We start from the raw sequence: 27,769 nt of genomic DNA on the forward strand, positions 1-27,769 counted from the left end.
GTAGTCACACAGTCTATTACTGTCATCCATTCTACTACAGTACATAGGCTACTCTGAACCAGACCATGCCGGGCTGCTTCCAGCCTCAGTATAACAGTCGGGTCGGTTGAAGTTGGGAACAATTCAATTTCTGTCAGTAGATTTATTCCATTGGGATCCTATTCAAACCCTGATCTTGAATTTAGATGGAATTCACCCCAAACCCGATGGCTGTGGAATCCCTGGTAGTGAGAGGCAGATCAGATCAGTCTCCAGATCTCAACCCCATAGAAAATCTTTGGAGGGAGTTGAAAGTCCGTGTTGCCCAGCAACAGCCCCAAAACATCACTGCTCTAATCTGCATGGAGGAATGGGCCAAAATACCAGCAACAGTGTGTGAAAACCTTGTGAAGACTTAAAGAAAACGTTTGACATCTGTTATTGCCAACAAAGGGTATATAACAAAGTATTGAGAAACTTTTGTTATTGACCAAATACTTATTTTCCACCATAATTTGCAAATAAATTCATAAAAAATCCTACAATGTGATTTTCTGGATTTTTTTCCTCATTTTGTCTGTCCTAGTTGAAGTGTACCTATGATGAAAATTACAGGCCTCATCTTTTTAAGTGGGAGAACTTGCACAATTGGTGGCTGACTAAATACTTTTTTGCCCCACTGTATCTATTTTCTGCGGCATTGAAGGAGGGAGGCTCAGAGACTGCTGGTCTTTGCTTGGCCTATTCATAATGCATAGAATGATACACAATCTGTTCAGCTCCTCTATCATTTACAGCACATCAATAATGAACATGCACCCACATGTCCTCTCTTCCCTTCTAGTGGGGGCTTTTATGGCTGTGTGTGTGTGTGTGTGTGTGTGTGTGTGTGTGTGTTAGGTCATGTATTTCTTCTGTTCACAAGGTGCATGGACTCACAGAAGTATCTTGTTCTGGCCGCGTCTCTGACTATCTGTGATCATGTGTCCGTCTTTGTCCAGTTGAACTGATGAAGTGTGTGTGTGAATGGAGAGGAGGATGGGTCCAGTGAGAGTGGTGGTGATGTATAACTAGTGTAAGGCATTAACACTTGGAGAGGTCAGCCCTCTGCTCCTCAGCTCCCTCTCTCAACACATCCTCAGTCTGCTCTCTGTGTCCACTCCACTTAGGCAAGTCCAGCTCTTGCTTTCCCATTTCCCTCTCCCTCTCTCCCCTATTCCCTCATGCCCCATTTCCCCTTCCACCTCTCCCTTTCCATCTCTCCCCTATTCTCCCGGCTCCCCTATTCCCTCTCTCCCTTTCCCTCACGCACCGTCTCCCTTTTTCCTCCCTCTCTCTCCACCTCTCTCTTTCTCTCACCCCCTGCCAGAGCTTTTCTATACTGGCATCCCACTCTCCCAGTTAGGCTGGTTTTCTCTATGACAAACAAAACACTCTACATGATCTGCAGCACACTACATCAGTGCTGAACTCAGGCCATCCAGAATGTTCCCACTGTTCAACAGGTCTAGTCTATAGTGTGAGTGCCTCTAATAGTCAATCGTATAGCTCCATCCTGATTGTCCTGTGTGTGACACATAGACTAGAAGCTAAAGCAGACTGACTCTAAGCTATCTCCATTCCCTCCGGTGTCTTTCTGCATATGGCGTTAGATGTTGGGTTAGAAAGAGGAGGAGGGAGGTAGGTTTGTCTTGTTAGACTGTGCTATACCAGGCCCAGAGTTCAGCGTTATTACCACCAGATGTAGGGAGTTTTCTGTTGCACATTTTATTTATTTATTTGATTTAACCTTTTATTTAACTAGGCAAGTCCGTTAAGAACAAATTCTTATTTACAATGACGGCCTAGCCTGACCAAACCCTAACCCGGACGACGCTGGGCCAATTGTGCGCCGCCCTATGGGACTCGCAATCACGGCCGGTTGTGATACAGCCTGGAAACAAACCAGGGTCTGTAGTGACTCCTCTAGCACTGAGATGCAGTGCCTTAGACCGCTGCGCCACTCGGGAGCCCCAAAGTCAGGCTAGAGGCTACAGCAGGCAGGCAAGCAGGCAGGCAGGGTCCCAGCCCAGAGTGGGAGAGTCCCGGGAGGCAGGGTGTGGTGGCTGGTGGTTGTAGGGTATGTGTTCCCCTCTGAGAGATGACTCAATTGGGCTGTTGGGTTTGGAATGGTCCTGACTGGTGTCTGGTGATGGTCTGTCACTTTAAGAGGGAAACAGACATAATATACACAAGAAAGAAACAACAACAGGCAACTCTATGCACAGTTGCACATGGTCAGGCTAGTCTGCACTGTAGGCCCATGTTTCTGTCAGATTAAAGTTCAAATAAACTCAGCAAAAAAAATAATCTTCCTCTCTGTCAACTGCGTTTATTTTCAGCAAACCTAACATGTGTAAATATTTGTATGAACATAACAAGATTCAACAACTGAGACATAAACTGAACAAGTTCCACAGACTAACAGAAGTGGTGTGACTAATTCTGTGACTAACAGAAATTTAATAATGTGTCCCTGAACAAAAGTGGGGGGTCAAAATCAAAAGTAAGTCCGTATCTGGTATGGCCACCAGCTGCATTAAGTACTGCAGTGCATCTCCTCCTCATGGACTGCACCAGGTTTGCCCGTTCTTGCTGTGAGATGTTACCCCACTCTTCCACCAAGGCACCTGCAAGTTCCCAGACATTTCTGGGGGGAATGGCCCTAGTCCTCACCCTCTGATCCAACAGGTCCCAGATGTGCTCAATGGGATTGAGATCCGGGCTCTTCGCTGACCATGGCAGAACACTGACATTCCTTTCTTGCAGGAAATCACTCACAGAACGAACAGTATGGCTGGTGGCATTGTCATGCTGGAGGGTCATGCCAGGATGAGCCAGCAGGAAGGGTACCACATGAGGGAGGAGGATGTCTTCCCTGTAACGCACAGCGTTGAGATTTCCTGCAATGACAACAAGCTCAGTCCGATGACACACTTCCCCAGACCATGAAGAACCCTCCACCTCCAAATCGATCCCGCTCCAGAGTACAGGCCTCGGTGTAATGCTCATTGCTTTGACGATAATCCGACCATCACCCCTGGTGAGACAACCCTCGACTCGTCATTGAAGAGCACTTTTTGCCAGTCCTGTCTGGTCCAGCGATGGTGGGTTTGTGCCCATAGGTGACGTTGTTGCCAGTGATGTCTGGTGAGGACCTGCCTTACAACTGGCCTACAAGCCCTCAGTCCAGCCTCTCTCAGCCTATTGAGGACAGTTTGAGCACTGATGGAGGGATTGTGCATTCCTGGTGTAACTACTGTACCTGTCCCGCAGGTGTGATGTTCGGGTGTACCGATCCTGTGCAGATTTTACACGTGGTCTGCCACTGCAAGGACGATCAGCTGTCTGTCCTGTCTCCATGTAGTGCTTTCTAAGGCGTCTCGCAGTACGGACATTGCAATTTATTGCCCTGGCCACATCTGCAGTCCTCATGCCTCCTTGCAGCACGCCTAAGGCATGTTCATGCAGATGAGCAAGGACCCTGGGCATCTTTCTTTTGGTGTTTTTCAGAGTCAGTAGAAAGGCCTCTTTAGTGTCCTAAGTTTTCATAACTGTGACCTTAATTGCCTATCGTCTGTAAGATTTTTTTGTCTTAACGACCGTTCCACAGGTGCATGTTCATTAATTGTTTCTGGTTCAATAAGCAAGCATGGGAAACAGTGTTTAAACACTTTACAATGAAGATCTGTGAAGTTATTTGGATTTTTGCTAAATGTCTTTGAAAGACGGTCCTGAAAAGGGACATTTCTTTTTTTTCTGAGTTTATGTTCAATGTGCACTGGCTAGGACTAATGAATCATCTTAATTGTCAGATAAGTGAATGTATTAAATATACTTCAGCTCAATGTCAAGTATCAAGGCTACTATGGGCGTAATCTTATCTTAGGCGGTATCTTACATATTGACACAGCCAGCTTGCAACACACAATCACTTGAAATATTCTACTGAAAGTATGCTCCTCGCCTTGCATCATCAAGAGGCTTGCCCCTGTTCCATCGTGCTGTGAGACCACGAGTGACAGAGTGCATCGTTCTAAATCGCCACATTACCTAAATCTATGTAACCGTGGCAACAAAGTGGCTGAGCAAATGAATTGATCTTCAGGGGCATCATGAGACCAAATTACTTTAATGTCACTTCTAATTTGTTGACAGATGGGTCATGAAGTGTGACATTTCCCCATGCTCATCTATTTCGCACAGGATATAGTGTGAGGAAATGGACCTTTTAGTGTACTGAGTAATTTGACGTTGTCTGTTTTTTCTGTCTGTCTGGGGCTCGCCCCCTCACTTTCTTGGTCTCTTTTTCTCTCCCTCAATTAATTTTTCCTCTCTTATTTAATTTATCTTCTTTCCTCTCTCTCTCTCAGGGATTTTCTTCCTCGAGGATCAGGCATTGTCACCCGTAGACCTCTGATCCTGCAGCTGTGCTTTAACAAAGCCGGTGAGTCTGAATTCTCATACAACCATGGCCTTATCTGTCCTCATTGCTGCTGCCATGGACCTGCCTCCTCCACTCAACAACACTGTCTGTATCCTGATAAAGACTTTCTTCTCTTCTCTCTGTCTCTCTACCTATCTGTGTTGTTCGCTGTGTTTCGCTCGCTGTGTCTCGCTCGCTGTGTCTCGCTCGCTGTGTCTCGCTCGCTGTGTGTCTGTCTCGCTCGCTGTGTGTCTGTCGTGTCTGTAGAGTATGCAGAGTTCCTACACTGTAAAGGGAGGAAGTTTGTGGACTTTGAGGAGGTCCGGGCGGAGATTGAGGCGGAGACAGACAGGATCACAGGCTCCAACAAGGGCATCTCCCCCATCCCCATCAACCTCCGGGTCTACTCCCCTAACGGTAATGCTCACCAACAGTTATTCATTTGCTGTTCATTTTAACATATGCAAGCACATGTTCAGTTGGACGTATGCGCACACACACACACGCATGCACACATAAAAGCACAGCAAACACATGTATACACAATGTAACACACATCATACAGTCTACATGGCAACAGTCATAACCTTCTCCATCTCGCCCCCCCTCCATCTCTCCATCTCGCCCTCAGTGTTAAACCTGACTCTGATCGACCTGCCGGGGATGACTAAGGTGGCAGTGGGGGACCAGCCGCTGGACATAGAGCACCAGATCAGGGACATGCTGCTGCAGTTCATCACCAAGGAGAGTTGCCTCATCCTGGCCGTCACCCCCGCCAACCAGGACCTGGCCAACTCCGACGCCCTCAAGATTGCCAAGGAGGTGGACCCACAGGGTAAGGGACTAGGAGGTGGACCCACAGGGTAAGGGACTAGGAGGTGGACCCACAGGGTAAGGGACTAGGAGGTGGACCCACAGGGTAAGGGACTAGGAGGTGGACCCACAGGGTAAGGGACTAGGAGGTGGACCCACAGGGTAAGGGACTAGGAGGTGGACCCACAGGGTAAGGGATTAGGAGGTGGACCCACAGGGTAAGGGACTAGGAGGTGGACCCACAGGGTAAGGGACTAGAAGGTGGACCCACAGGGTAAGGGACTAGGAGGTGGACCCACAGGGTAAGGGACTAGGAGGTGAACCCACAGGGTAAGGGACTAGGAGGTGGACCCACAGGGTAAGGGACTAGGAGGTGGACCCACAGGGTAAGGGACTAGCCTTGTGGTGCTGTACTGGTTCTCTATTGGAACTCCCAGGACCAAAGGATGAGGATGGGCACTTGATTTCTGGGTGGTGTTAATTTGGTGCACCAAATAGACTGAAACATTGACGCAGTACCTGGACTTGTCCGATAAGAAGCGCTAATTGATCTTTTTTTTCCCCCCATTGTTTTTCCTACTGAACAATTGTATTGAATTGAAGGAGATGAGGAATGGATGGCTGGGTGGATGGTGGACAGGCAGTAGTCAGGATTAATATGATGAGATGAAAACTGTTTGGTTCTGTTCAGGTCTGCGTACTATTGGCGTGATCACAAAGCTGGACCTGATGGACGAAGGGACGGATGCTAAAGACATCCTGGAGAACAAACTGCTACCTCTGCGTAGAGGTGAGGGGAGACACACACACACACACACACACACCTCATTGACTGCAGAGAAATAAGTGTGCGCTCTCTCTCCAGGTTATATCGGCGTGGTGAACCGCAGTCAGAAGGACATAGATGGCAGGAAGGACATCCGCGCTGCGCTGGCTGCTGAGAGGAAGTTCTTCCTGTCTCACCCGGGCTACAGACACATGGCCGAGCGCATGGGCACCCCACACCTGCAGAAACAACTAAACCAGGTGAGAGATTACTCAACGTTCACCTTTCTGTTATTCTACACTGATGTTCTAGTCTGACTTCCAGATCAGTTGTTTTGCTTTCTTGTGAACTCTGAAAGACGGCACCAACAGATCTTAAACCAGGCTATAATGTTCCTTGAAACTCACTTGCTTTTTCATTCACTATACATTCTCTCCCCTCCTATTCTCCTTCTCGCTCATTCTATCCCTTCCATTTCTCCTTCTCCCTCCCTCCTCTCCTCCCTCACTCACGGTGTCCCTCTCTCTCTCCTCAGCAATTGACCAACCACATCAGGGACACTCTGCCTGGGCTACGCAGTAAGCTGCAGAGCCAGGTGCTCTCCCTGGAGAAAGAGGTGGAGGAGTACAAGAACTTCCGTCCCGATGACCCCACACGCAAGACCAAGGCCCTGCTGCAGTGAGTAGAGGACACACACACACACACCACCATAATGAGTAGCTCCAGAGTTGACCCTGACTCTCTGTCTTTCTTCCCAGGATGGTGCAGCAGTTTGGGGTGGATTTTGAGAAGCGTATCGAGGGCTCTGGGGACCAGGTGGACACAGCGGAGCTGTCGGGCGGTGCCAAAATCAACCGGATCTTCCACGAGCGCTTCCCCTTCGAACTGGTCAAGGTGAGCGCTGCGGTCTCAATACTCACTGTCACAATATTTCTACAAGAGAAGTTCATCTGCCTGCTTGACTGTTTTGACCACAGTTGATTGACTTGTTTAGTAGTGTGAATTTTAGAGTGCAGAATGGATTAACAGTGTTTCTATTGTTTGTTCTTTCTTCTTCTCTCTTTTCTCTCTGTCAGATTGTGTTTGATGAGAAGGAGTTGAGGAGGGAGATCAGTCATGCCATCAAGAATGTCCATGGTGTCAGGCAAGTGGAGGAGAGGGGCCGTCCTGTATCTTCACACATCACCACCACTGTGTTCAGCTCTTTCCTCTTCACTGTCAACCCTCTCTGTTTCCTCCTTTCATGTAAAACTGACCCACAGCATGCTTAGCAATCATAGAGCAATTAGCCTAAAATGCCCACAGATCACTCTCCCACAGAACTGCCTATCATACACTCAAATGGTTGTTGTTGTTCGATGTGGAATCTAAACCCATTTAATCTTCCCCCACTCCTTCCCCCCCCCCTCCTTCCTCCACCACCCCTATTTTTCTGCAATATCTTGCTTCTTATTTCCTTGTGCATACATCAATCACTGATTTGTGTGCTGTTTCGTGTTTGTATGCTGATAACCTTGGCTCTGCTCTCTCTTCCTTATTTCTGTCTGTGAATGTCTGTTTTATCTTTTATTTGTTCCACTGTTCTCATTTTCTGGACTGACTCGTCTTTATCTGCTTTTGTCTGTTTGTATGCTATCTCTCTGGACAATAACTTGTCTGTCGTCCTACTTCTGTCAGTTTTTTTTATTTTTTGTCCCTTTGTCCGTTTCCTTATCTCTGCCCCCCCCCCCCCTGTCTGTGTCTTTGTGCGTCCTCAGAACGGGCCTGTTCACTCCCGACCTGGCGTTTGAGGCCATTGTGAAAAAGCAGATCATTAAGCTGAAAGAGCCCTGTATCAAATGTATCGACCTTGTCATTCAGGAGCTCATCAACACAGTCAGGCAGTGCACCAACAAGGTACTGCAGCCTGGTGTCCAGACTCCCGTCCTGTCCCGACCCAGCCTGGCCACAAGGGGGCGACACTGGGGGGGGCACAACACTGACCCACTCTGCTCCAAAACAGCTGTCCATCCATGGCCTCTATGACCCTTTAGCACAACTAGGGCCCAGAGATTTTCATGTAGTTAGTTAGTAAATAAAAACTCCTGGCCCTAAGCAGAACGTCTACTGTGTAGACGCCCCATAGGGCGGCGTATAATTGGCCCAGTGTCTTCCAGGTTTGGCTGGTGTAGGCCGTCATTGTAAATAAAAACGTGTTAATTAAGGTTAAATAAATCAAATAAAAACACGCTATACACACTTGTGTAGATTTAGTGTGGTGTATGTCCAGAGGACTGGATGGGGCAGATATGGGGTCAGTTTGACTCCCTCTCAGCCCGCCACAGCTAGCCTGTGTGCCAGGTGCTGCTGTCGTGTTTTGTGACGGTTGTGGTGTCGTCGTCGTGGAGACGGGATGGTTGGGGATGGCCATTCCCCGAGCATCACTGGTCTCACATGGACAAGCTGCAGGTCTCATCTGTCTAAGAATGATACACACTTAGGACTGACATAGCTAGGGTGTTAGTTATGTGGGCACTGTGAGTTGAATACGTGCCCACATATCTATATTATATACCTAGTTTGAGAAGAACTGCCCTGTCAAGAGAAGAGGATGTGAAAGCCTGCGGCTTGTCCTTATCTTCTTGCTTTACTTGTGTTTCTAGAGACGAGATTTCTAGTTTGACAACTAACTAAACTAAGAATCTTCTTGTGTTTCTTTCTTTCCTGTATTTCTCTCTCTCTCGCCTCTTGTTATTTCTGTGTATCCCTCTCTCTCTATGCTGCCCCCCTACACTTACGTACCCCCTCAGAACGGGGTTGTTCACCCCTGACCTGGCCTTCGAGGCCATAGTCAAAAAGCAGATCCTCAAACTGAAAGAGCCCAGCCTGAAATGTGTGGATCTGGTGGTGTCCGAGCTGACCGCGCTCGTCATGAAGTGTTCCGTCAAGGTAACCAAGAGCAGCCTCGCCCCTCACAGGAAAGAGGGGGGAAGAGAAGGAAGAGAGAGAGAGAGAGTGTTCTGGAGCGTATCCTCTCATCTGTGATTGAATGCCCGTCCCTGTTCCCCTCGCACCTCTCTTCCACCGCGCTCCAATCAGCAACCTCTCCTAATCATCCCCCACGCCATCGCTCCTCAGTGCCTGGATTGTGTGTATCCCTCCCTCGCCACACATCCTCTCCTTTTGTCCAACCCACACGTGTCCAATCAAGCATTGACTTGCAAATCACGTGCCTCCTCCATCCCCATCTCCCCTCCTCCTCAAGACCCAGACCTCTGTCTACCAGAACATCAGAGCCCAGATCTCCAGAGCTATATTTGTATGTATACATGTCCTGCGGAGCTCCAGAGCTATATTTGTATGTATACATGTCCTGCGGAGCTCCAGGGCTATGAGGCTGTGCTCCCTCACTGACCCAGCACGGACCCTGTTGCTGTGTTGCCATAGAAACAGTGCTGCTCAACAACCATGCCATCTTGAGGATGGAGGGGGGAATTGCATTTCAAAGACCCACCACAGTCCATCCCTTTCACTGTCACTCTACCTCTGGTATTAGTTCAGCTGAAGAAAGGATTTGCCCTTCACTCTGTCCTTCACCCTCTTCTTCTTCATTCTCCTGATCTGTTCTTCACTAACATGAAATAATATCAGCAATCACCGTCAGCTTGGAATGATTGTTTACTGTCACAGGAAAACAATAGTGTCAACTGTAAGTTAACTTACTTTATTTTTTATTTTTTTTAGGTTGAATGATCTAATTTCCTAAATGTTTCTATGTATTTTAGCCATTGATCCATTTAAAGGTTGACTCCAGTCAACTAGAGCTAATCATCATGACATCACTCCTCAAGGTGTCCATCATGGTCATTCCCAGCTGAGGCTGAAAGCGCTGCCCTTATGCCATAGATCACAGACATTCATCCTGTGTGCATGCCCATTTAAGGAGTGTGTGTGTGTGGTAGTCAATATGATTACTATATTCACTGCTGAATGCCTATGTCCTTCCCCTATCCTGCACACTGAGTGTAATAAACATTAAGAAAACCTTCCTAATATTGAGTTGCACCTCATTTTCCCCTCAGAACAGCCTGAATTTGTCGGGGCATGTACTCTACAAGGTGTCGAAAGTGTTCCACAGGGATGCTGGCCAATTTAGGCTCCAATGCTTCCCACAGTTGTGTCAAGTTGGCTGGATGTCCTTTGTGTGGTGGACCGTTCCTGATACACACAGGAAACTATTGAGTGTGAAAAACCTAGCAGCGTTGCATTTCTTGACATACAAACCGGTGCGCCTGGCACCTATTACCATACCCTGTTCAAGGGCACTTTAAATATTTCGTCTTGCACACATACACAATCTGTGTCTCAATTGTATCGAGGCTTAAAAATCCTTGAACCTGTTTCCTCTCCTCATCTACACTGATTGAAGTGGATTTAACAGGTGACATCAATAAGGTATCATAGCTTTCACCTGGTCAGTCTATCATGGAACGAGCAGGTGTTCTTAATGTTCTGTCCACTCAGTTTATGTGCTTCATCTCCTGTCTGTTGTATATGTAAATGGAGGTAGGTCTGCCTGGATAGTCATGCCAGAGTGTTAGTGTATGTGCTTCATCTCCTGTCTGTTGTATATGTAAATGGAGGTAGGTCTGCCTGGATAGTCATGCCAGAGTGTTCGTGTATGCTAGTGATTCTCTTTGTCTATATGGTCAGTGTTGCAGTTGTTTTGTATAATCTTGCAGCTGGGTTCTTACCCCCGGCTGAGAGAGGAGACCGAGAGGATCGTCACCACCTACGTCAGAGAGAGAGAGGGCAAGACCAAGGACCAGGTCAGTGCATTTAGGGCCTGTTTTTACGAGGAGTCTCGGGGTAGGAGTGCTGACGTAGGATCAGTTCAGCCTTTTAGATCATAATGAATTAGATGATGTGGTCAGAGGGACCTGATCCTAGATCAGCACTCCTACTCTGAGATGCTTTTTTAATGCAGGACCTGACCACTGACAGAGAAACCCTCCCAACAGGAGATTTTTAAGAAATATTATTTAAGAAATATATTTCTCCATTTGAAATCGATTGTTTGTACTTGCCTTTCTTGCACTAGTTTTGTCTGTACTAGGACTGGCTTTGCCTGATTGTGATAAGTGGTTGTTGATGCGCGGATTGTAAATGACGTCTGTTCAACGACTAAGTGAATGTAAATGAACTCTATTGTCATAGTGAAGCTCTGTCTTCATTCTAGGTGATGCTGCTGATTGACATTGAGCTGTCCTACATCAACACCAACCACGAGGACTTCATAGGCTTCGCCAAGTATGAACCCCCACCACCCTAATACACCACACCCTTTACCCAAGCACCTCTTCCCCCTCTCTCCCTAATGCTCGTGCCCCCAGCTCCCAGCTGAAGGTGTGGTTGTGATGTAGTCCTGGACACCAGACTAACTCACTACTGCCCAAAGCCAGATTTGTACTGTTTGCTGAACTGGGCATGGACTGAACTGAACTCTGCTGAACATGGATCGGGTAGAGTCCCATAAGCTTGTGTGCCTGACTGCCTGTGCTTGATAGTTATTCATACAGTAAGTGCCATTCCCTATAGACTTGAAACAATCAATACCTCAATTGCTGTTCGGCCACTTTATCACAACCCCCAAAGACACTCAGAGACCACTGTTGTTATAAACCACAATTACCGCTTCTTTTATCAGTATTACTGATCCTAATAAGGGGCTGTATCTGTGGATCCTTGATCTACATGCTATAACCCAGCTGTGACTCAGTCAGTCTGATTGATCCACCATGAAGGCAGATCAATGAACGTGGTTAGAACACCGTAGAATACTACGCTAGGGGTCAGACAAGGCCTCTAATGAGCTGATTCAAGCATGCTAGGTTGTGCACCCTCCCTTTCTGACCCTGTCTCTCTGGAGCTGTTTTGATTTTTCAAGGACCCTTATTTGTTGTGTGCTTAGGGATTGAACTGAGTGAGTTTGAGTGGAGTTTTTATCTGTTGACTGCGTTGGTTATTACCAATAACATGGTGTTTTGGAATCCTGAGTTCCTGCATCTTGCTGATAGGTCAGCCCTAGACACTCATACTGGATGTCCTGCCAGAGCTTGACATGCGTTGACCTCTGCCCTCTACACTGTCTCCAGTGTAGCAATAGGATGCACAGCATGTAGCTAGCTGAGTTGAACGTCTCTTCCATAGAAATATAATGACTTCTGTTTCTATGGTCTCTTCCCTCTGCCTGAGGTATGCATCTGATTACGTAACATAGCATTGCCCCTTGCGGGTCTGAATGCCGTGCGGGTTCCTTTCCAATCATCCGCATGGAGAATGGGTTGATGGATTGATGAGAAGTGTTGTCAGGTAGGTAGGGGTGGTAACTTGTCTCTCGTGGCGTCACTTTCAGTCTTGACTTCAGAAGGCACGATGATGGTAGCCCACCAGGGTACGGCAACAACAGGTGGGCTGTCACGAATCGGGTGTCCCTCTTCCTCTCTGCCCGTTCCCCCAGACCCCACTCCCACTGTTCCCATGACTATGTTTGATAACTTGAATTGTAGGACAGGTTTGATAGCTGTTAAATGATTTGATTGATCATTACACATTATTACCCAAACATTGTTGATACTGATTGTGGTTTTGAATGCGTTTTTCCGTCTGAACCTGTCCTTTTCTAACAGTGCCCAGCAGAGAAATACACATCAGAACAAGAAGAGGGCCATTCCAAACCAGGTACACCTAGTCCCTCCTCCTCCCACCCTCTTACTTACCCAGCCCTCCCAATCTGATCAACCCCCAGATTAAGCTTCCCCAGACTGACACTTCCCCCTCTATCATGTTTACATGTTGTAACATACCTGACCTCTGACCCTATGCTACCAATTAATAGACTCAACTACTAGTAACCTAACCTGACACTTACAACCTCACAGCACTTATTTACTTAAGCATAAGTAGCTTCAAGATAACCCCTCCAAATCATGGCCAAATACCATCCTGTCTTTAAGTCTGATGTTAATTTTCCTCCTTGGCCACTGTGTTATAAACCTGGCACCTCTCTTCCTGTGTCATCCAAACAGTTCTAAACGTGTTTTGAAGTCTTTATTGATGTGATATCTAAATACCTGAAATCATGTGACTATGTTATGTCAGCTTCAATGTCATCAACACTTATGGAGTGCACTTCTCAGGTTCCTGGAAACCTAGTAAGGGTACATATTTTCTAGGATATACATTACATCCTATAGAAATACCTTCTAACACTGTATTTCAGCGAGGGGAGAGTTGCCCTAGACTAGAGTCATTCAAGCCCTCCCTGCTTCCCTGCATAGGAAATGAACAGCTGTTTATACCACAACTATCACTACTTTATCACTATTTGCACGGCATTACAACACAACCAAGGCCTGATACCCAACAGCAAAGCAACAATCATAGATTTGTTTTATGTTTATCAACTAACCCAAGCACTTTTTGTATTGTAATTCAGAATGTGCATGGGACCCAGCTTCGCTCAATGAAGCAACCAATATCAAATAACCGATGTGTGGTACTTGAAGGAAATCTAATCGCATGTAACTCTTGTTCTCTTGCTCCCTCTCTATCTCTCGCTGTCTCCATCTTTTCTCTCCTTCCATCTTTCGTTCTTTCTATCCCTCAACCTCTCTCTCCATCTCTCGCTGTCTCCATCTTTTCTCTCCTTCCATCTTTCATTCTTTCTATCCCTCAACCTCTCTTTCCATCTCTCCTGTTGTCTCATGGATTCCTTCCATTTCTGTCTCTCACCTTCAAACCTTTCATTCTACTATTTCAAATGTTTCCTGCCCCCCCCCCCCCCCCCCCCTTACCCATTTTCCCTCTCCCCCCACACACACATACTCCTCCCCTTACCCATTTTGCCACTCCCCCATCTCCCTCCCTCCCTGGCTTGCTTGCTTCCCCCTTTTTCCCTGGTCTATGATTTATCCTGCCATCTTTTGCCCTAACCACTCCCCAACCCCCCTCCCATCCCTGCAGGGTGAGATTCTGGTAAGTACCCCACAGATCCAAGCCACACCCTGTTAGGAGTCAGCAGGGGGCACCAGAGCAGGAGAACTGAGGCCAGACATCTGACACTTAGGAAAGAATGGGAGGTTATGGGAATTGGTGTTATGACAACTTGTTCCAGGTTACTCCTGTGTACAGAACTCCTCTGTTTTTTCTCGTCATATCTTCCCTACTCCACAAGGACTGAGAGAGGGCGAGCAGGAGAAGGTAGTAGTCTCAAAGTCTCAAGACTTATGGCAAACCGGAGATCAATTAGAGTCGTATCGTAGAGATGTAATTCTCGTCGGCTTTACCCCTTACCCGTAATCGGTAACGGCTTTCTCAATAACATCCGGGTTATGCTCAATAATTATTGGTTTCACTTAACAAGACAACAATTGTCTTTAATTGGACAAGTAGATAGTAATATTCTAACATTTACTCTTTACTCTCAAACCTGTTGAAACCAGTTCTGTCCAAGCACAGGCAGAATTGTTGTATTTTTTTGTCACATTCTTGAATCACACTGAAGTGTAATGTTGTGATTCCCTGTGAAAGACTATGGAAGAGTTGGGAGAATGTGAGAGTGGCTGGTGTCAGTTCTCCTGCTTTTGGTCCTTACCCATGCTGCCCTGTCCAGGGGTTTAAGTAGTGACCGCCTCAGTTTGCCTTGCTGTCGAAGGGTCCTGATCATTCCAGGAATGGGGGGAGGAGACATGAATCACCAACAATCATACACTAGAGGTTCACATTTTCATCCTTTTGGGGTCATTGAAATCTCCTCTTGATGTTTTCTCTCTTTATAACTTATCGTGGCATGTCAACTTTCCACAACTCAATATTCCAATCATCACTATAACAATATGTTAGTAGCACACCTCACAACTGTCCACAAACTATTCTGTGGGAGACTCGTGACTGTCATTCCAATCAGGGACCAGAGGGTGGCAGTAGATGGCATGAGGGGGGGCGTCATGATTCAATCAATGATTATAATTTACATAAAATAACTGATCAAATCTGATTTTGAAGTAATATAAATTGGGTTTAATAATTCATAATTATTAATAATTCCAATAATTTGGAATGTGTATAGTTCCATACATCTAATGTATCAATGTTTGATTTACCAGCTGGTAGAAGACCTAAAATAATGTGTTTACTTTAGAAATGAGTGATTTCAATGTAGGGAAACTTTTGACAGGAATTGAGGCAATGATGCCATCAAGTGGCCTAACTTTTCTTGAGTGATAATAACCTGAACATGAGATGTAGCTGAAGATGGAACAGGCTAAATGTCTGTATTTTGTCATCACTGACCTATCCTGCATGTCAGGGCTTCTGTTTAGACAGTGAGGAAAGAAGTGTCATGGCATTAAAAGCATCTCACTATCCCTATTCTGTCACCTCACACTCCTTGTCTGTCTTTTACCTTCAACACTTACGACACTGACCACTGACTGCCAGCCAGGTTTAAAAATAAATAAATAAAAGTTCTCATTACAGAGGGGTGTAAGGCAATTCTTCGCCAAGGCAAACTGAGAATTTAGCTAACTCCTATGTTACTGCCTCTTTCCCTCTCATTTCTTTTGCTACTTTCCTACTAATTACCCCCTTCCCCCTCCCCCTGTCATAAACCCCAATCAGTCTTTAAGACACAAGAGGGAGAGAGAGGTTGATGTTCTCTCTGTCTTATCGGCATAACTTGACAGCATCCTTGTCCAAGCTTGATATCTGCCTCACCTGATGGGTCTTTGAAATGGCAGTAACAATGAGAGCATTACTCTAATACAGGGGTACTACAACCAGGGGTCAGCAGTCCCCTAGATATCTGACGAGGTACTGCAGGGGGTCCCAAAAAAGGGATTTTTATTTAAAGGTTTTTATGAATATCGCTAGCAACTGAATAAGCAAATGTTGAATTACATGCAGTAGAAAATAAGATTATCTTTCTGATGTCAACTTTATTTTTCAACTCCTAATATTGAACAGATTACACTAATTAAAGATAATTACACTCACTGGTGTATCTGACATAGGCTTTGAAACAGCACCTGTGAATAGACTACCACTGTGGCAAGTGCTGCTGGCTGCTGCAAAGCTTTGTTGACTTGGACATACATTTTTGTCCAGACATGGCTAACCTTTGTTTAACCAGCGCTAAACAGTTGTTCTTAGCGAAAATGTGTTTGGAGTTACCTTTTCTAGCGAATAGGCTGTTAGTTTACACTTCTTCCAGTTATATGTGGGGAGGTCAAAATAATGAAAAACTATTTACCAAATCTATTCATTTTAAAATGTTATTACTTCTGCTTGACATTATCATTCACCTGATAAGACAAGTCGTGAAAACAATGTTTGCTAACTTAGGATGGGGTTCCCTGGGTTGTCGGTTTGCCTGCGAGGGTGTCCCTGGGCATAAAAAGGCTGATGACCCCTGCTCTAATACAACTCGTCTACAGAAAGAACCTCTCAACCCTGCCTCATCTCTCTTTCCTCTCTCCCTTCCTTAAATCCTCCTTTTATTTTTGTTCATCCCTCTCTCTCTACCCGTCCACTCCGTGAGATGTGGCTCAGTCTACCCGTCTCCATTGTCTCTGCATATCGCTGTATTCCTCTCCCACAGTCTGGCCCTCCTCCTCTTGCCTCTCCATCTCCCTATGTCCTGTTCCTTAGATAGGTGTTTAGCCTCCTACAGTGCCCTACACTGGAGTGTATGTCTGACGACTCTGCCCAGTTAACCCACTAACCCTAGTCTGTGTTGGCTAACCGTGTATAGGCTAGCTTTTACTGACCCGCTCACTCTAACATACCACCGCCGACCCTTGAACCCTGACCCTGTGTGGGTCCCATTTGGTCTGGATGCCTATTAGTTAGTTTTGAGGTCATTAAGGTTTGTTTGAGGTTTCCTGTTTAAATCTCCACACCGTATGCTTACTGTATACATCAGGGATCATGTTCAGAAACATTGTTGGAATTGTAAATCTTTATACTCAGAATAGAAGAGTTAATTTAGAGTATGTATCTTAGTGCTTATATTGGTAATACAGGATCAACCAAACTCACACTGAGTACCCAGGTAAGGTTTTTATTGGTCAGTTAAGTTAGTCATATCACAAGATCTCCAGGAGGTAAATCATGAGTACTTTAATGACTTGTTTTCCCTCCATCCTCCTGGTATACCTTGTCCCCCACCACCCCTCGCTCCCCTGTTCCCCCACCCCTATCTCTCCCCTAACAGGTCATCCGCAAAGGCTGGCTCACCATCAACATCAGCATCATGAAGGGTGGCTCCAAGGAGTACTGGTTCATCCTGACCGCAGAGTCACTATCCTGGTACAAGGATGAGGAGGTGAGTGTCTAACGCTGGGATAAGTACAACACAAAATAGTACAATACAAACTGGCAGAAAGATTCTGCTACTACTCCATGGGCTGATATATGATCTGCTTTGCATGCTCCCTCCTCCCTCTCATTGTCATGGTGGAGAATCAGACCCGGCCAGAGCCTCTCACCAGAGCCCCTGCTGGCTGGTGGTTAGATGTGTCCTGTGTGTGTGTGTCCCGGCCCAGCCTAACCAATGTGCAGACTACTGTTCAGCTTCAGCCTGATGAACAGGTAGTCTGAACACTGGGCAGGCGGGGGGGTGAGGAGGGGGGAAGGCCCGCGGGGTCGCTCCGGCTGCAGGTCACTGCCCTAGAGACAGGACAGAGGTTGGGGGGGGGGGGGGGGGGGGCGATGGAGGGAGAGTAAACATTCCTCTGATAAAGAAAGCAACCAAACTCAGACTGAGGTCCAAATATATATAACTGTATTGACTAATTTAGTATGTTGATGTAATGGAGAGATGTTGAGCATACAACTTTGTTTTAATAGAATTTGATCATCTTAAAGTTCCAACAGCCATTACTGTATTTACTTTGTGCACATGATCAAAACAGCCAAGTGTTTTCCCACTCTGTGACCACACACTACTCTCTACAGTCAGATTTACAATGCTCTGTAGGCCATTTCAAAGGCTGGAAAATATATGGAAAAGGCATGTCGATGATACATATTTTATGATGTTTTACTGGAACAATGTTGAAATAATATTAAAGAAGTAAACCAGAAGCACTAGGGATCATCCTAGGCAAGTTAAACATTTACAGACGGATGCATTCGGAAATCTAGTCTGACTGTTAAACTTACCATTAGTTCGGTCAGAGCAGCCCAGGCCTTGGCGAAGATGTCCCCTCTCTCAGCGAAACAAAAAGAGCTTCAAAAGATACCGCTGACCAGAGCTGAAGACAAACCTTTAACCTGTCACTGACTACGCCTCAAAACAACTGGTACTGTTCAGTTTTGACCAGTCCTCTGTGGCGGAAAGAGCGAGAGAAGGAGAAGGAGCAGAAGAGGAGAAGGAGCGAGGGAGGATGGTGGAAGCAAACTGACGTGGCAGGCGGGTTGAAATGTTCCAGCAGGGATCTGCCTTTGGAATTTGCAGGAAATCGTACTGGGTTACTGGGGGCGGGTTGGGGGGGGGGGGAGGTGTGTGGGGTGGGGGTGTATGTTTGTCTTGGTTTGTGGTTGTATGCCACTTTCATTCGTCTATGTGTTTACGTGTTTGCATTTGCACAAGCACATGGGTGTTTGTATGTTTTCATGTGTGTGGTTATATTTGTGTGTGTGTGTCTGTGTGTGAGACTAGGACATTGGCTTAGGGTGATGTAACTGTTGGGACTGAGCGGTTCTCTGTGTTAGTGCAGACATAAACGCTTCCAGATGCTTCTCCTCAACAGTGCAAAGCTGGCATCCCTCCCCCCATCTCTCTCTCTCTCTCTCTCTCCCCCATGCTCCTCCTCTCTCCCTCTCTTCTCACCAGCCTGGTGGTCTGGGTCTTATACAGAGGAAATGCATTCCACTCTCTCTGCTCATTGGTGGAGAAGCCTAGTATTGTATTCCACTGTTTTTCAAAGTTACCCATGAAGCAGTTTCTTCATGGCTGTCTTCATGGCTTCCTCTTATTTGTGTACTTTAGTGTTTTTAATGGCTTCAAGGATTTGTTTCTCAAGATGTTTTTGCTATGAGTTCAGATCCCCCGTCCCCCCTCTCTCTGTGTTTTAGGAGAAAGAGAAGAAGTACATGCTTCCCCTAGATAACCTCAAGCTGAGGGACGTGGAGAAAGGCTTCATGTCCACCAAACACGTATTTGGCGTCTTCAACACTGAATCCAGGTCAGGGAAATGGATGTGTTGTGTATCCTGTTCCACACAAGTCTGTCATTTCAATTCAGTGAATCAGGAAGTGAACTGACATTTAAATCTTACAAAATTCTCATCGAGAAGCATGGAGGGAAATTTACTTAGTGAATTGACTGAAATGAAATAGAATTTACACCCACCCTGATTGTGTTTGTGTTTTGCCATCCATCAAGCAGGAATGTGTATAAGGACCTGCGTCAGATTGAACTGGCCTGTGACACCCAGGAGGACGTGGACAGTTGGAAAGCCTCCTTCCTGAGGGCTGGGGTCTACCCTGAGAAGGACCAGGTACTGAACCCAAACTCACTCAAATCGTATTTTTGGTCGCTTTCCCAGACACAGATGAAGACTAGTCCTGGACAGACTTAAGGACATGCTCAACAGACTTGAGGACATGCTCAACAGACTTGAGGACATGCTCAACAGACTTAAGGACATGCTCAACAGACTTGAGGACATGCTCAACAGACTTAAGGACATGCTCAACAGACTTAAGGACATGCTCAACAGACTTAAGGACATGCTCAACAGACTTAAGGACATGCTCAACAGACTTAAGGACATGCTCAACAGACTTAAGGACACGCTCAACAGACTTAAGGACACGCTCAACAGACTTAAGGACACGCTCAACAGACTTAAGGACATGCTCAACAGACTTGAGGACATGCTCAACAGACTTAAGGACACGCTCAACAGACTTGAGGACATGCTCAACAGACTTGAGGACATGCTCAACAGACTTGAGGACATGCTCAACAGACTTGAGGACATGCTCAACAGACTTGAGGACATGCTCAACAGACTTGAGGACATGCTCAACGGAGATTCTCCATTGAAAGGGTTTTCTCGTCCAGGACTAGGCTTCATCTGTGTCTGGTAAACCAACCCTTGAAGTTTGAATGTTAGCAGAAGCAGAGGTCAAACGAACGGATGCGTTGTGGTGACAGCCTTTGTCACTATTTGATGAACACTAGGCATGCACCTATACTTCTTGATGATGTCACTGATGATTGTCCTACTGCTTGTTTCTTCTCATGCACGCCAATTCATGATTCAAGGGAGATTATGAGGTACTAATATCAGAGCGATTGGATGCATGATTCACAATGGCATACATCTACCGCAAAGGTATCCCAATGGCATGCAGTAGTATTAGCTATCGTGTATTGACCTCAAACACTCAGAGAACAGGTACGTGTGTGGACAGGTACCTGTTTGGACCGGTCACGTGTCCTCACTCAGAAGTAACGTCTCTCTCTGTGTTCCTCAGGTGGACACTGAGGATACGGCCCCATCAGAAACCTTCTCCATGGATCCCCAGCTGGAGAGGCAGGTGGAGACCATCCGTAACCTGGTGGACTCCTACATCGGCATCGTCAACAAGTCCATCAGGGACCTCATGCCCAAGACCATCATGCACCTCATGATCAACAGCGTGAGTGAAAAAAGCCTAGAGACAGTCTATACTGAGCAGGCTCTGTCTTATAGCAAGGGATTCCATCACATGGTTGTATGCCAGCTTCGTGTACCTTTGTGTTGTGTTTCCACAAGCGCCGGGGTGTTTGTTTTCTAGCATCACTGAAGATCGACTATTCAGTGACTCCATCTTTCCATGCAGACTAGTATGATGTGAGTAGTGAAAGGAGTAGGACACCTCTGTTTCTCTGCAGTCCATGGTCTTCCTCTCCTCCCCAGGCTAAGGACTTCATCCACTCAGAGCTGCTGGCCTACCTGTACTCGTCAGGTGACCAAAACAGCCTGATGGAGGAGTCAGCTGACCAGGCGCAGCGCCGCGACGAGATGCTCCGCATGTACCACGCCCTCAAGGAGGCACTGCACATCATCGGTGACATCACCACCACCACCGTGACGGTCCCCGTGCCGCCGCCCGTCAACGACAGCTGGATGCAGGAAGCCAGGTGTGTGTGTGTGTGTGTGTGTGTGTACACATTCACACATACAAAAGGGATTTGTTGACTTTGACATTAATGTGTATTGAGTGAATGTACCTTAAATTCTCTCAAATTCATGTAATGGAAGATGTTTTGCTTCATCCATTGTCACATGTGGGAACTAAAGGGGGTCATGTGGGAACTAAAGGGGGTCATGTGGGAACTAAAGGGGGTCATGTGGGAACTAAAGGGGGTCATGTGGGAACTAAAGGGGGTCATGTGGGAACTAAAGGGGGTCATGTGGGAACTAAAGGGGGTCATGTGGGAACTAAAGGGGGTCATGTGGGAACTAAAGGGGGTCATGTGGGAACTAAAGGGGGTCATGTGGGAACTAAAGGGGGTCATGTGGGAACTAAAGGGGGTCATGTGTAAGAGACTATACAGTCGACCAAAGCTTATTATCGTTGTGCAGTGTTTGTATAATGTATATTTCATTGTCTGTCTGTTCTTTTTCCATTCCCCACACCTCTTTCTCTCTGTTCTCGTCTCCTTCCAGTCCTACCCCCCAGCGCCGCCCCCCGGCCGCAGCAGCCCCTCCCCCAAGCCGTCCTCCTGCAGTGAGTGGCCCAAGGCCGGGACCACCCCTCAACCCCTCCCCAGCGTTTGGGGGGCCCCCCATCCCTTCTCGCCCGGGCCCGCCACCCATTAACGCCTTTGGCAGCAACAACCATCAGGACCCTTTCAGTGCCCCCCCACTGATCCCCTCTCGGCCCGCTCGCATCCCCCCTGGCGTGCCCAGGTAAGACCACCTCTCAGGAGGGAGCAGTTCCTACCTACCTATATCCTCACACAGGAATAATGTCTCCTCATCGACACCATATTAACCTGTGTAACCCTCTTTATTCATTGTTGAATTGCCAGGTTATCACTGTAACTGCAGCACCTGGCTCTGACTGACTGTTGACGTCAATAGATGGATTTAAGTTTCCTCCCAGTCCCACCTTTCACATTACTACTTTAACCTTTTCTTTACACACTTCTCTTCCTTTCTCTTTCCTCTATCGTGGTTATCTTCTCGGTTTCATAAACCCCATCTCTTACCTCCTCTCTCTTTTGTGCTCAACTCTCTTTCTCTGTTTCTTCATCTGTTCTCCCTATCTCTCTGTGGGAGTGTTTCTCTCCATTCACGTCTCATAATCTCTCTTCTGTTCTCCCTATCTCTCTCAGTGGGAGTGTTTCTCTCCATTCACGTCTCACAATCTCTCTTCTGTTCTCCCTATCTCTCTCAGTGGGAGTGTTTCTCTCCATTCACGTCTCACAATCTCTCTTCTGTTCTCCCTATCTCTCTCAGTGGGAGTGTTTCTCTCCATTCACGTCTCACAATCTCTCATCTGTTCTCCGTCTCTCTCAGTGGGAGTGTTTCTCTCCATTCACGTCTCACAATCTCTCTTCTGTTCTCCCTATCTCTCTCAGTGGGAGTGTTTCTCTCCATTCACGTCTCACAATCTCTCATCTGTTCTCCCTATCTCTCTCAGTGGGAGTGTTTCTCTCCATTCACGTCTCACAATCTCTCATCTGTTCTCCCTTGTCTCTCTCAGTGGGAGTGTTTCTCTCCATTCACGTCTCACAATCTCTCATCTGTTCTCCCTATCTCTCTCAGTGGGAGTGTTTCTCTCCATTCACGTCTCACAATCTCTCTTCTGTTCTCCCTATCTCTCTCAGTGGGAGTGTTTCTCTCCATTCACGTCTCACAATCTCTCATCTGTTCTCCCTATCTCTCTGTGGGAGTGTTTCTCTCCATTCACGTCTCACAATCTGTTCTCCTGCTCGCTCTGTCTGGGTTTGTTTCATTGCTCTCTCTCTCTCTCTCTCTCTCCCTCCCTGCAGCCGAAGACCCCCTGGCGCTCCTCACCGGCCCACCATAATCCGCCCTGCCGAGCCCTCCCTGCTAGACTAGACTACCCAGTAGAACCAGCCAGGCTCACCTGTGTGTGTGTGTGTGTGAGACTGTGTGTACTGAGGCCAGAGGGGAGGGCTAGAGAGCAGGGGAGGAGGGGGCCCCTATACAGTATCTATGCACATTGATATATGCTATTTCAACCAGACTTATCTAATGTAGTCGACTCAAACTGTTCTCTGATATAAGCTGCTAACCCTCCCTTAGTCTCCTACACATGTGGGCTCTCTGGTCTCCACATTCTAAAGAAGCAAAGGAACCATAACCACTTGACTCCTCAGAATCAGAAGAGATGTAATTACACTGTTTTGGATATTGTACCATATGTATCATCAAGACTTAATCGCTCACCTTTGACCAGCAGGGTGCAGTCACGGCATCAGATGTGGATGGTTACATGGAAGTGACATGACCCTAAGCGACCTATTTTCTGTGGTAACAGAATTGTTAATTTCCTCTCTGAAAATGTGGACTACAGCATAGTCCGCAACCTTTCTAAACGTAAATGGCTAGCTACCCTCCCTCCCTCCATCTTTAGACGTGTCCTCACCTCGTGCTCTACTACACCCGACACCTCTGTGTAATATACACAGACATCCTGTTCATTTTTTTGTGGTTTTTCTAACTTGATTTCATACGGGAAAATAGTTATTATTACGACTACGGTGGTGTTGATGAATACTTTCTTGTTATTTTATTTGAGTGACTTGTCTGTTTTAATGCCCCTGTATGTAGCTTTAAAACCAGTCTCAAATCACAGCAAAAGGAGGCATAAAAAGACAATTTAGCAGTGCAGGGCTACACATGAGGCTGAGAGCAGCCTTCTAAAATGGGCCTGTTGTTATTGGAATGTCCTGCCACCGCTGAGAAAATGTCATCTAGATTGACCACTTGAAGCACTTCTGTGTACATCCATACATCCAGTGGTAGTGTTGAGGTTGTCATTAATTTAAGACTATGCACAATAAACAGAGAGAGAGTTGTCAGCACTTTGAGATGATTTCTCCACACATCTTTAAGTATAGAGTTATCCCAGCACCTTAAGTCAACCTCACTGAGGCCTTAGCCAACCTTCATTCAAAGCCCCATTCAGGACAGGGACCGGTAAAGGGGAGAGTACAGTAGGTTCTCCTGGAGGAGGGTGAGAGGGTGGGGAGCTGGGAAAGGGAAGGGGGGGCTATGTGGTTAGAGCTGGAGAGACGGCGGTTTAGGACCGACACTTCTTCCTGTCACAATTCAATGGTCATTTGTCTTTATGGACGAGAGATCCTCCCGGTGTCTTGGAAACACCGTTGTACATAGCTGATGGACAGTCTCAGTACAGACACACAGAGATGGTGATGTCTCCAGTTTTAAAAAGAATGGATGGAAAATGATGTTTAATGGTGTTCATTGAAAACCAAACATTTTAATGTGTAGTAATCGTTATACTAATTGAAGCACTAACACACAGCCGTTATATTGACTTCGCTTGGGATGTAGGGAAACGTTGAGATTTGTAATCTCCAGATCGCATTAATTCATTATTTATAACCCTGGGCATTTGTCATGTATGGTTTTGATAGAAATGATGTCAGCTGTATACTGCACCTTCAGCCTACTACTCCTCCTCTGGAAGGGAGACTGAACGTCTTTCTGGTAGCGACTTCCACTACAGGGTTCTAGTTGGAATAACTGTTGCCACTGGGAGGGTTTAAATAGGAGTGAAGAGTGTCTCTTCACAGATGGGATTTTCTACTGATGAATATCATTTGATTCCTCTGATGGTAATTTGATCATTGATTTTTGCTGGGTGAATTTTGGGGTTGGGATGGGGGGGGGGAGTTTGGAGGGTGAGTGACAAATGGACGACATTGATGTTTTGATTTGGTGATAAATATTGAGGGTGAGCAGGGGGCGGGAGTTCAACTTTTGTTGCTCTTTCTGGTGTACATATACATCCTGCCTGGAGAACCTGTCCAAACTATATAGAGCTCAGTCCAATACCTTGTACCCCTTACAGATTGTGGTACAGGTCGAGGGTGAATTTGGTAAGAACGGTCTAAAACCATATTTTCTGGGCAGAATGTGCTTTTCTTCCCATACATTTCCCATCAGGTCTGTCTACAGTGACCGTGCTGCTAGTGGGTGTCTGACTCTGATCTCAGCTAACTCCAACTAAAGCCTTTGGGAAATGGAGTCTATCCATGCTCCAAAAGGTTTCAATCTCTTGACCAAGTATTGAACCCCTACTAGGAAGAGATTTGGCCTTACATTTATGCTGTCACTCTCTGATGTTTAAGAGTTAAGGGAATCGAAAACGTCCCCTCCTTATGAACGTCACCTGACGGTACCGGTCACTGTAGCCTGTCCCCCTACACCCCATCTCCTGATCTGTAAAGTGTAAGATGTTGGTGACGACCTTTTCTCCATAATGGATGCATCTTGTGGGTGGGGGGAACTGACCTGCGTCAATCTTTCTTTAGTTTTTGCAAAGCCTTGTCAAGTGCCTCTAGTAATTTCCTGGATTTGAATAAACAAATGAACCCATTTGGAACATGAGCGTTAAATAAAGAGGTGTTGTGTACAATAAAGAGACTGGTGGTTGGTGTCTCCTTGTGTCTTGTGTGGTCCCCCCTCTCTCTCCTCTCTCATTGGTTGTCCTCATGGTTCTCTCTCCTGGTTTGCCTTCCTCTCTTCTTCCCCCTCCTTCACTGTGGATGTTGCTATGGTGTTTCTGTGCCAACGGGCTGCTTGCCTTTCGACTTGAGTTAAAAGTGGAATGAAAGTTGTGAAGGACAAGAATTCCTGGAATAATAACTTATTCATTCTTCTTTTTTCTTCCTTCCTGATGTTTCTCTGAATACAAGGTGCACATACTCTACTATACAACTCAATACTCTGCTGTAGTGTTAGTAATAATAGTGGTGGTGGGTTGTAGAAGGCCTTTAGTGTACAAGTATGCTGTTTTTCAATTAAATGTTCAAGTTTATGGTCTAATCAACTTGATTTGATTTGTCTCTTGCTGCACATAATAGATCACATTGCCTGTAGAAAACAGGCAGCTATGGTAATAGGAATCATTAGCTAAAGAAAGCAGGGAGATGTAAAAAATGTGATGGACACAAACACAATTTTAGGAAATAAATGTTCCTAAGTCTTCCCTTACAAAAAAGGTCTGTTAGACCCCTTACAATCACCAAACTGTATTACGCATCAAAAATACTTGAATGGGAGAGAGTTATTAATGTTGGTCTGTCGTTATGATTGTCCCTGAACAGGCGGCCTGCTCCTGCTCGTCGTAACCAGTGGTGACCTTGCCCCAAAGCAGGATAGGATTGGGGGTGCACTGTCCACAAACCAGCAAGAGAACCAGACCTGCGAAGAATCATAAACCTTGAACACCTTAACCTTAAATATTCTCCAAAGAACAGGTTGCAGAGCTGATTAAACTCTAAAAGCCATAACTTAGTTTATAACATGAAATACAAGAGGCAGCTTTTTCAATGGCAACTGTCAAACATACTCGTTTTACAATAACTGACGGCATTTCAGGAAAATCAGCCTCCTTTAAAAGTTTTTTTTCATAAAGTGAAATTGAGATAAAAACAGCTGCATTGGGCCTTTAATAGCTGGCACCTACCCAGACTGTTCTATAAGTGTGGGGGATGTATTCTGAAAACTCCAACCCCTCCAGGGGGTTTAGCGAGCTGTAGCCTGGCTGAATTCTGACACCGCTCTTAGTATGGGTTCAACTTCTGTTCACTATTTCCATACTAAACAAACATTGAGAAAATTTAATTATTTTTGTATTGATAAAATTGTTTGACTGCTCATGTGCCAAATTCGTAATGAAATCCAGTGATTGTTTGTGTTAGCTATCTCCTGGGGCATAACCTCTCCTCTTGGTTTTATGTACAGTGCAGTTTTAAAATATGGGCATTTCTCAACAGATCAGTGTCTGAATGACTATTGAACACGTTTGTAGAACACTCCTATAAAAATGATTGAAGTGTAGAAGTTTGGTTTATTTAGATGATTGTAAATACATTGTGTGTAGGTGGAACTGTAGATTATTTGAGATTTGACGTGTCAGTTGGGGATGAGGGATGATGACAGCCCTTAATATTATATGGTAGTGTATTGGGAGGGCCCCAAAAACCAAACGGTAAGGGGACTATTTGAAGGGATGAGGTGAAGAATGTTAGGAACAGCTCAATTAATCAGGTAGTGCTGGGTCCTCCACTGCTGAGTGAGCACAGAAGTATACAAAGCTTTTAACAGCGAGGGTCATGTCATGTTCAGAAGAGAGCTTCAAACCATGTATGTTCCAGTGGATGCCTTGCACAAGGGTCAGACGGTAGAGCATTGTGCTTGCAACACCAAGGGTCGTAGGTTTGAATCCTGCCTGGACCACTCATACCGGAAATGTATGCGCGGATGACTGTAAATCACTTTGAATAAAGGCCTCTTCTATATGGCATATGCTGTATGTTATCTTTATACTGTAGTAAGGATAGTATGGATAGTTGGATAGTTGTATGAAGTATGGATAGTTGTATGATAGTATGGATAGTAGGATAGTTGTATGAAGTATGGATAGTTGTATGAAGTATGGATAGTTGTATGAAGTATGGATAGTAGGATAGTTGTATGAAG

The 27,769-nt window shown here is 46.0% G+C and overlaps 1 protein-coding gene across 14 annotated transcripts in view; it reads left to right on the plus strand.

The window, feature by feature from the left end:
• LOC139421539 (dynamin-2-like) overlaps nt 1-27,591 on the plus strand; it is a 38,736-nt gene extending 11,145 nt beyond the window's left edge. For 2 of the 14 annotated variants that reach the window (XM_071172531.1, XM_071172530.1), the window contains 20 exons: nt 4,392-4,465; nt 4,712-4,861; nt 5,076-5,279; nt 5,949-6,047; nt 6,123-6,283; nt 6,559-6,701; nt 6,782-6,917; nt 7,100-7,167; nt 7,781-7,919; nt 10,745-10,831; nt 11,242-11,312; nt 12,418-12,471; nt 12,692-12,743; nt 17,278-17,388; nt 19,143-19,252; nt 19,456-19,567; nt 20,553-20,717; nt 20,978-21,201; nt 21,731-21,973; nt 23,062-25,704. In XM_071172531.1, the coding sequence (XP_071028632.1) occupies nt 4,392-4,465; nt 4,712-4,861; nt 5,076-5,279; nt 5,949-6,047; nt 6,123-6,283; nt 6,559-6,701; nt 6,782-6,917; nt 7,100-7,167; nt 7,781-7,919; nt 10,745-10,831; nt 11,242-11,312; nt 12,418-12,471; nt 12,692-12,743; nt 17,278-17,388; nt 19,143-19,252; nt 19,456-19,567; nt 20,553-20,717; nt 20,978-21,201; nt 21,731-21,973; nt 23,062-23,131 (2,473 nt within the window). In that variant the 3' untranslated portion in view covers nt 23,132-25,704. Of the gene's footprint in view, nt 1-4,391; nt 4,466-4,711; nt 4,862-5,075; nt 5,280-5,948; nt 6,048-6,122; nt 6,284-6,558; nt 6,702-6,781; nt 6,918-7,099; nt 7,168-7,780; nt 7,920-10,744; nt 10,832-11,241; nt 11,313-12,417; nt 12,472-12,691; nt 12,744-14,027; nt 14,040-14,237; nt 14,265-17,277; nt 17,389-19,142; nt 19,253-19,452; nt 19,568-20,552; nt 20,718-20,977; nt 21,202-21,730; nt 21,974-23,061; nt 25,705-26,391 lie in introns of those variants that run through there. The other 12 variants (XM_071172529.1, XM_071172528.1, XM_071172537.1 and 9 more) reach the window with 10 other exon arrangements.
• The last annotated feature ends 178 nt before the right edge of the window (nt 27,592-27,769 follow it).

The sequence above is a fragment of the Oncorhynchus clarkii genome, chromosome 12 (assembly GCF_045791955.1).
Source record: "Oncorhynchus clarkii lewisi isolate Uvic-CL-2024 chromosome 12, UVic_Ocla_1.0, whole genome shotgun sequence".
Taxonomy (NCBI): domain Eukaryota; kingdom Metazoa; phylum Chordata; class Actinopteri; order Salmoniformes; family Salmonidae; genus Oncorhynchus; species Oncorhynchus clarkii.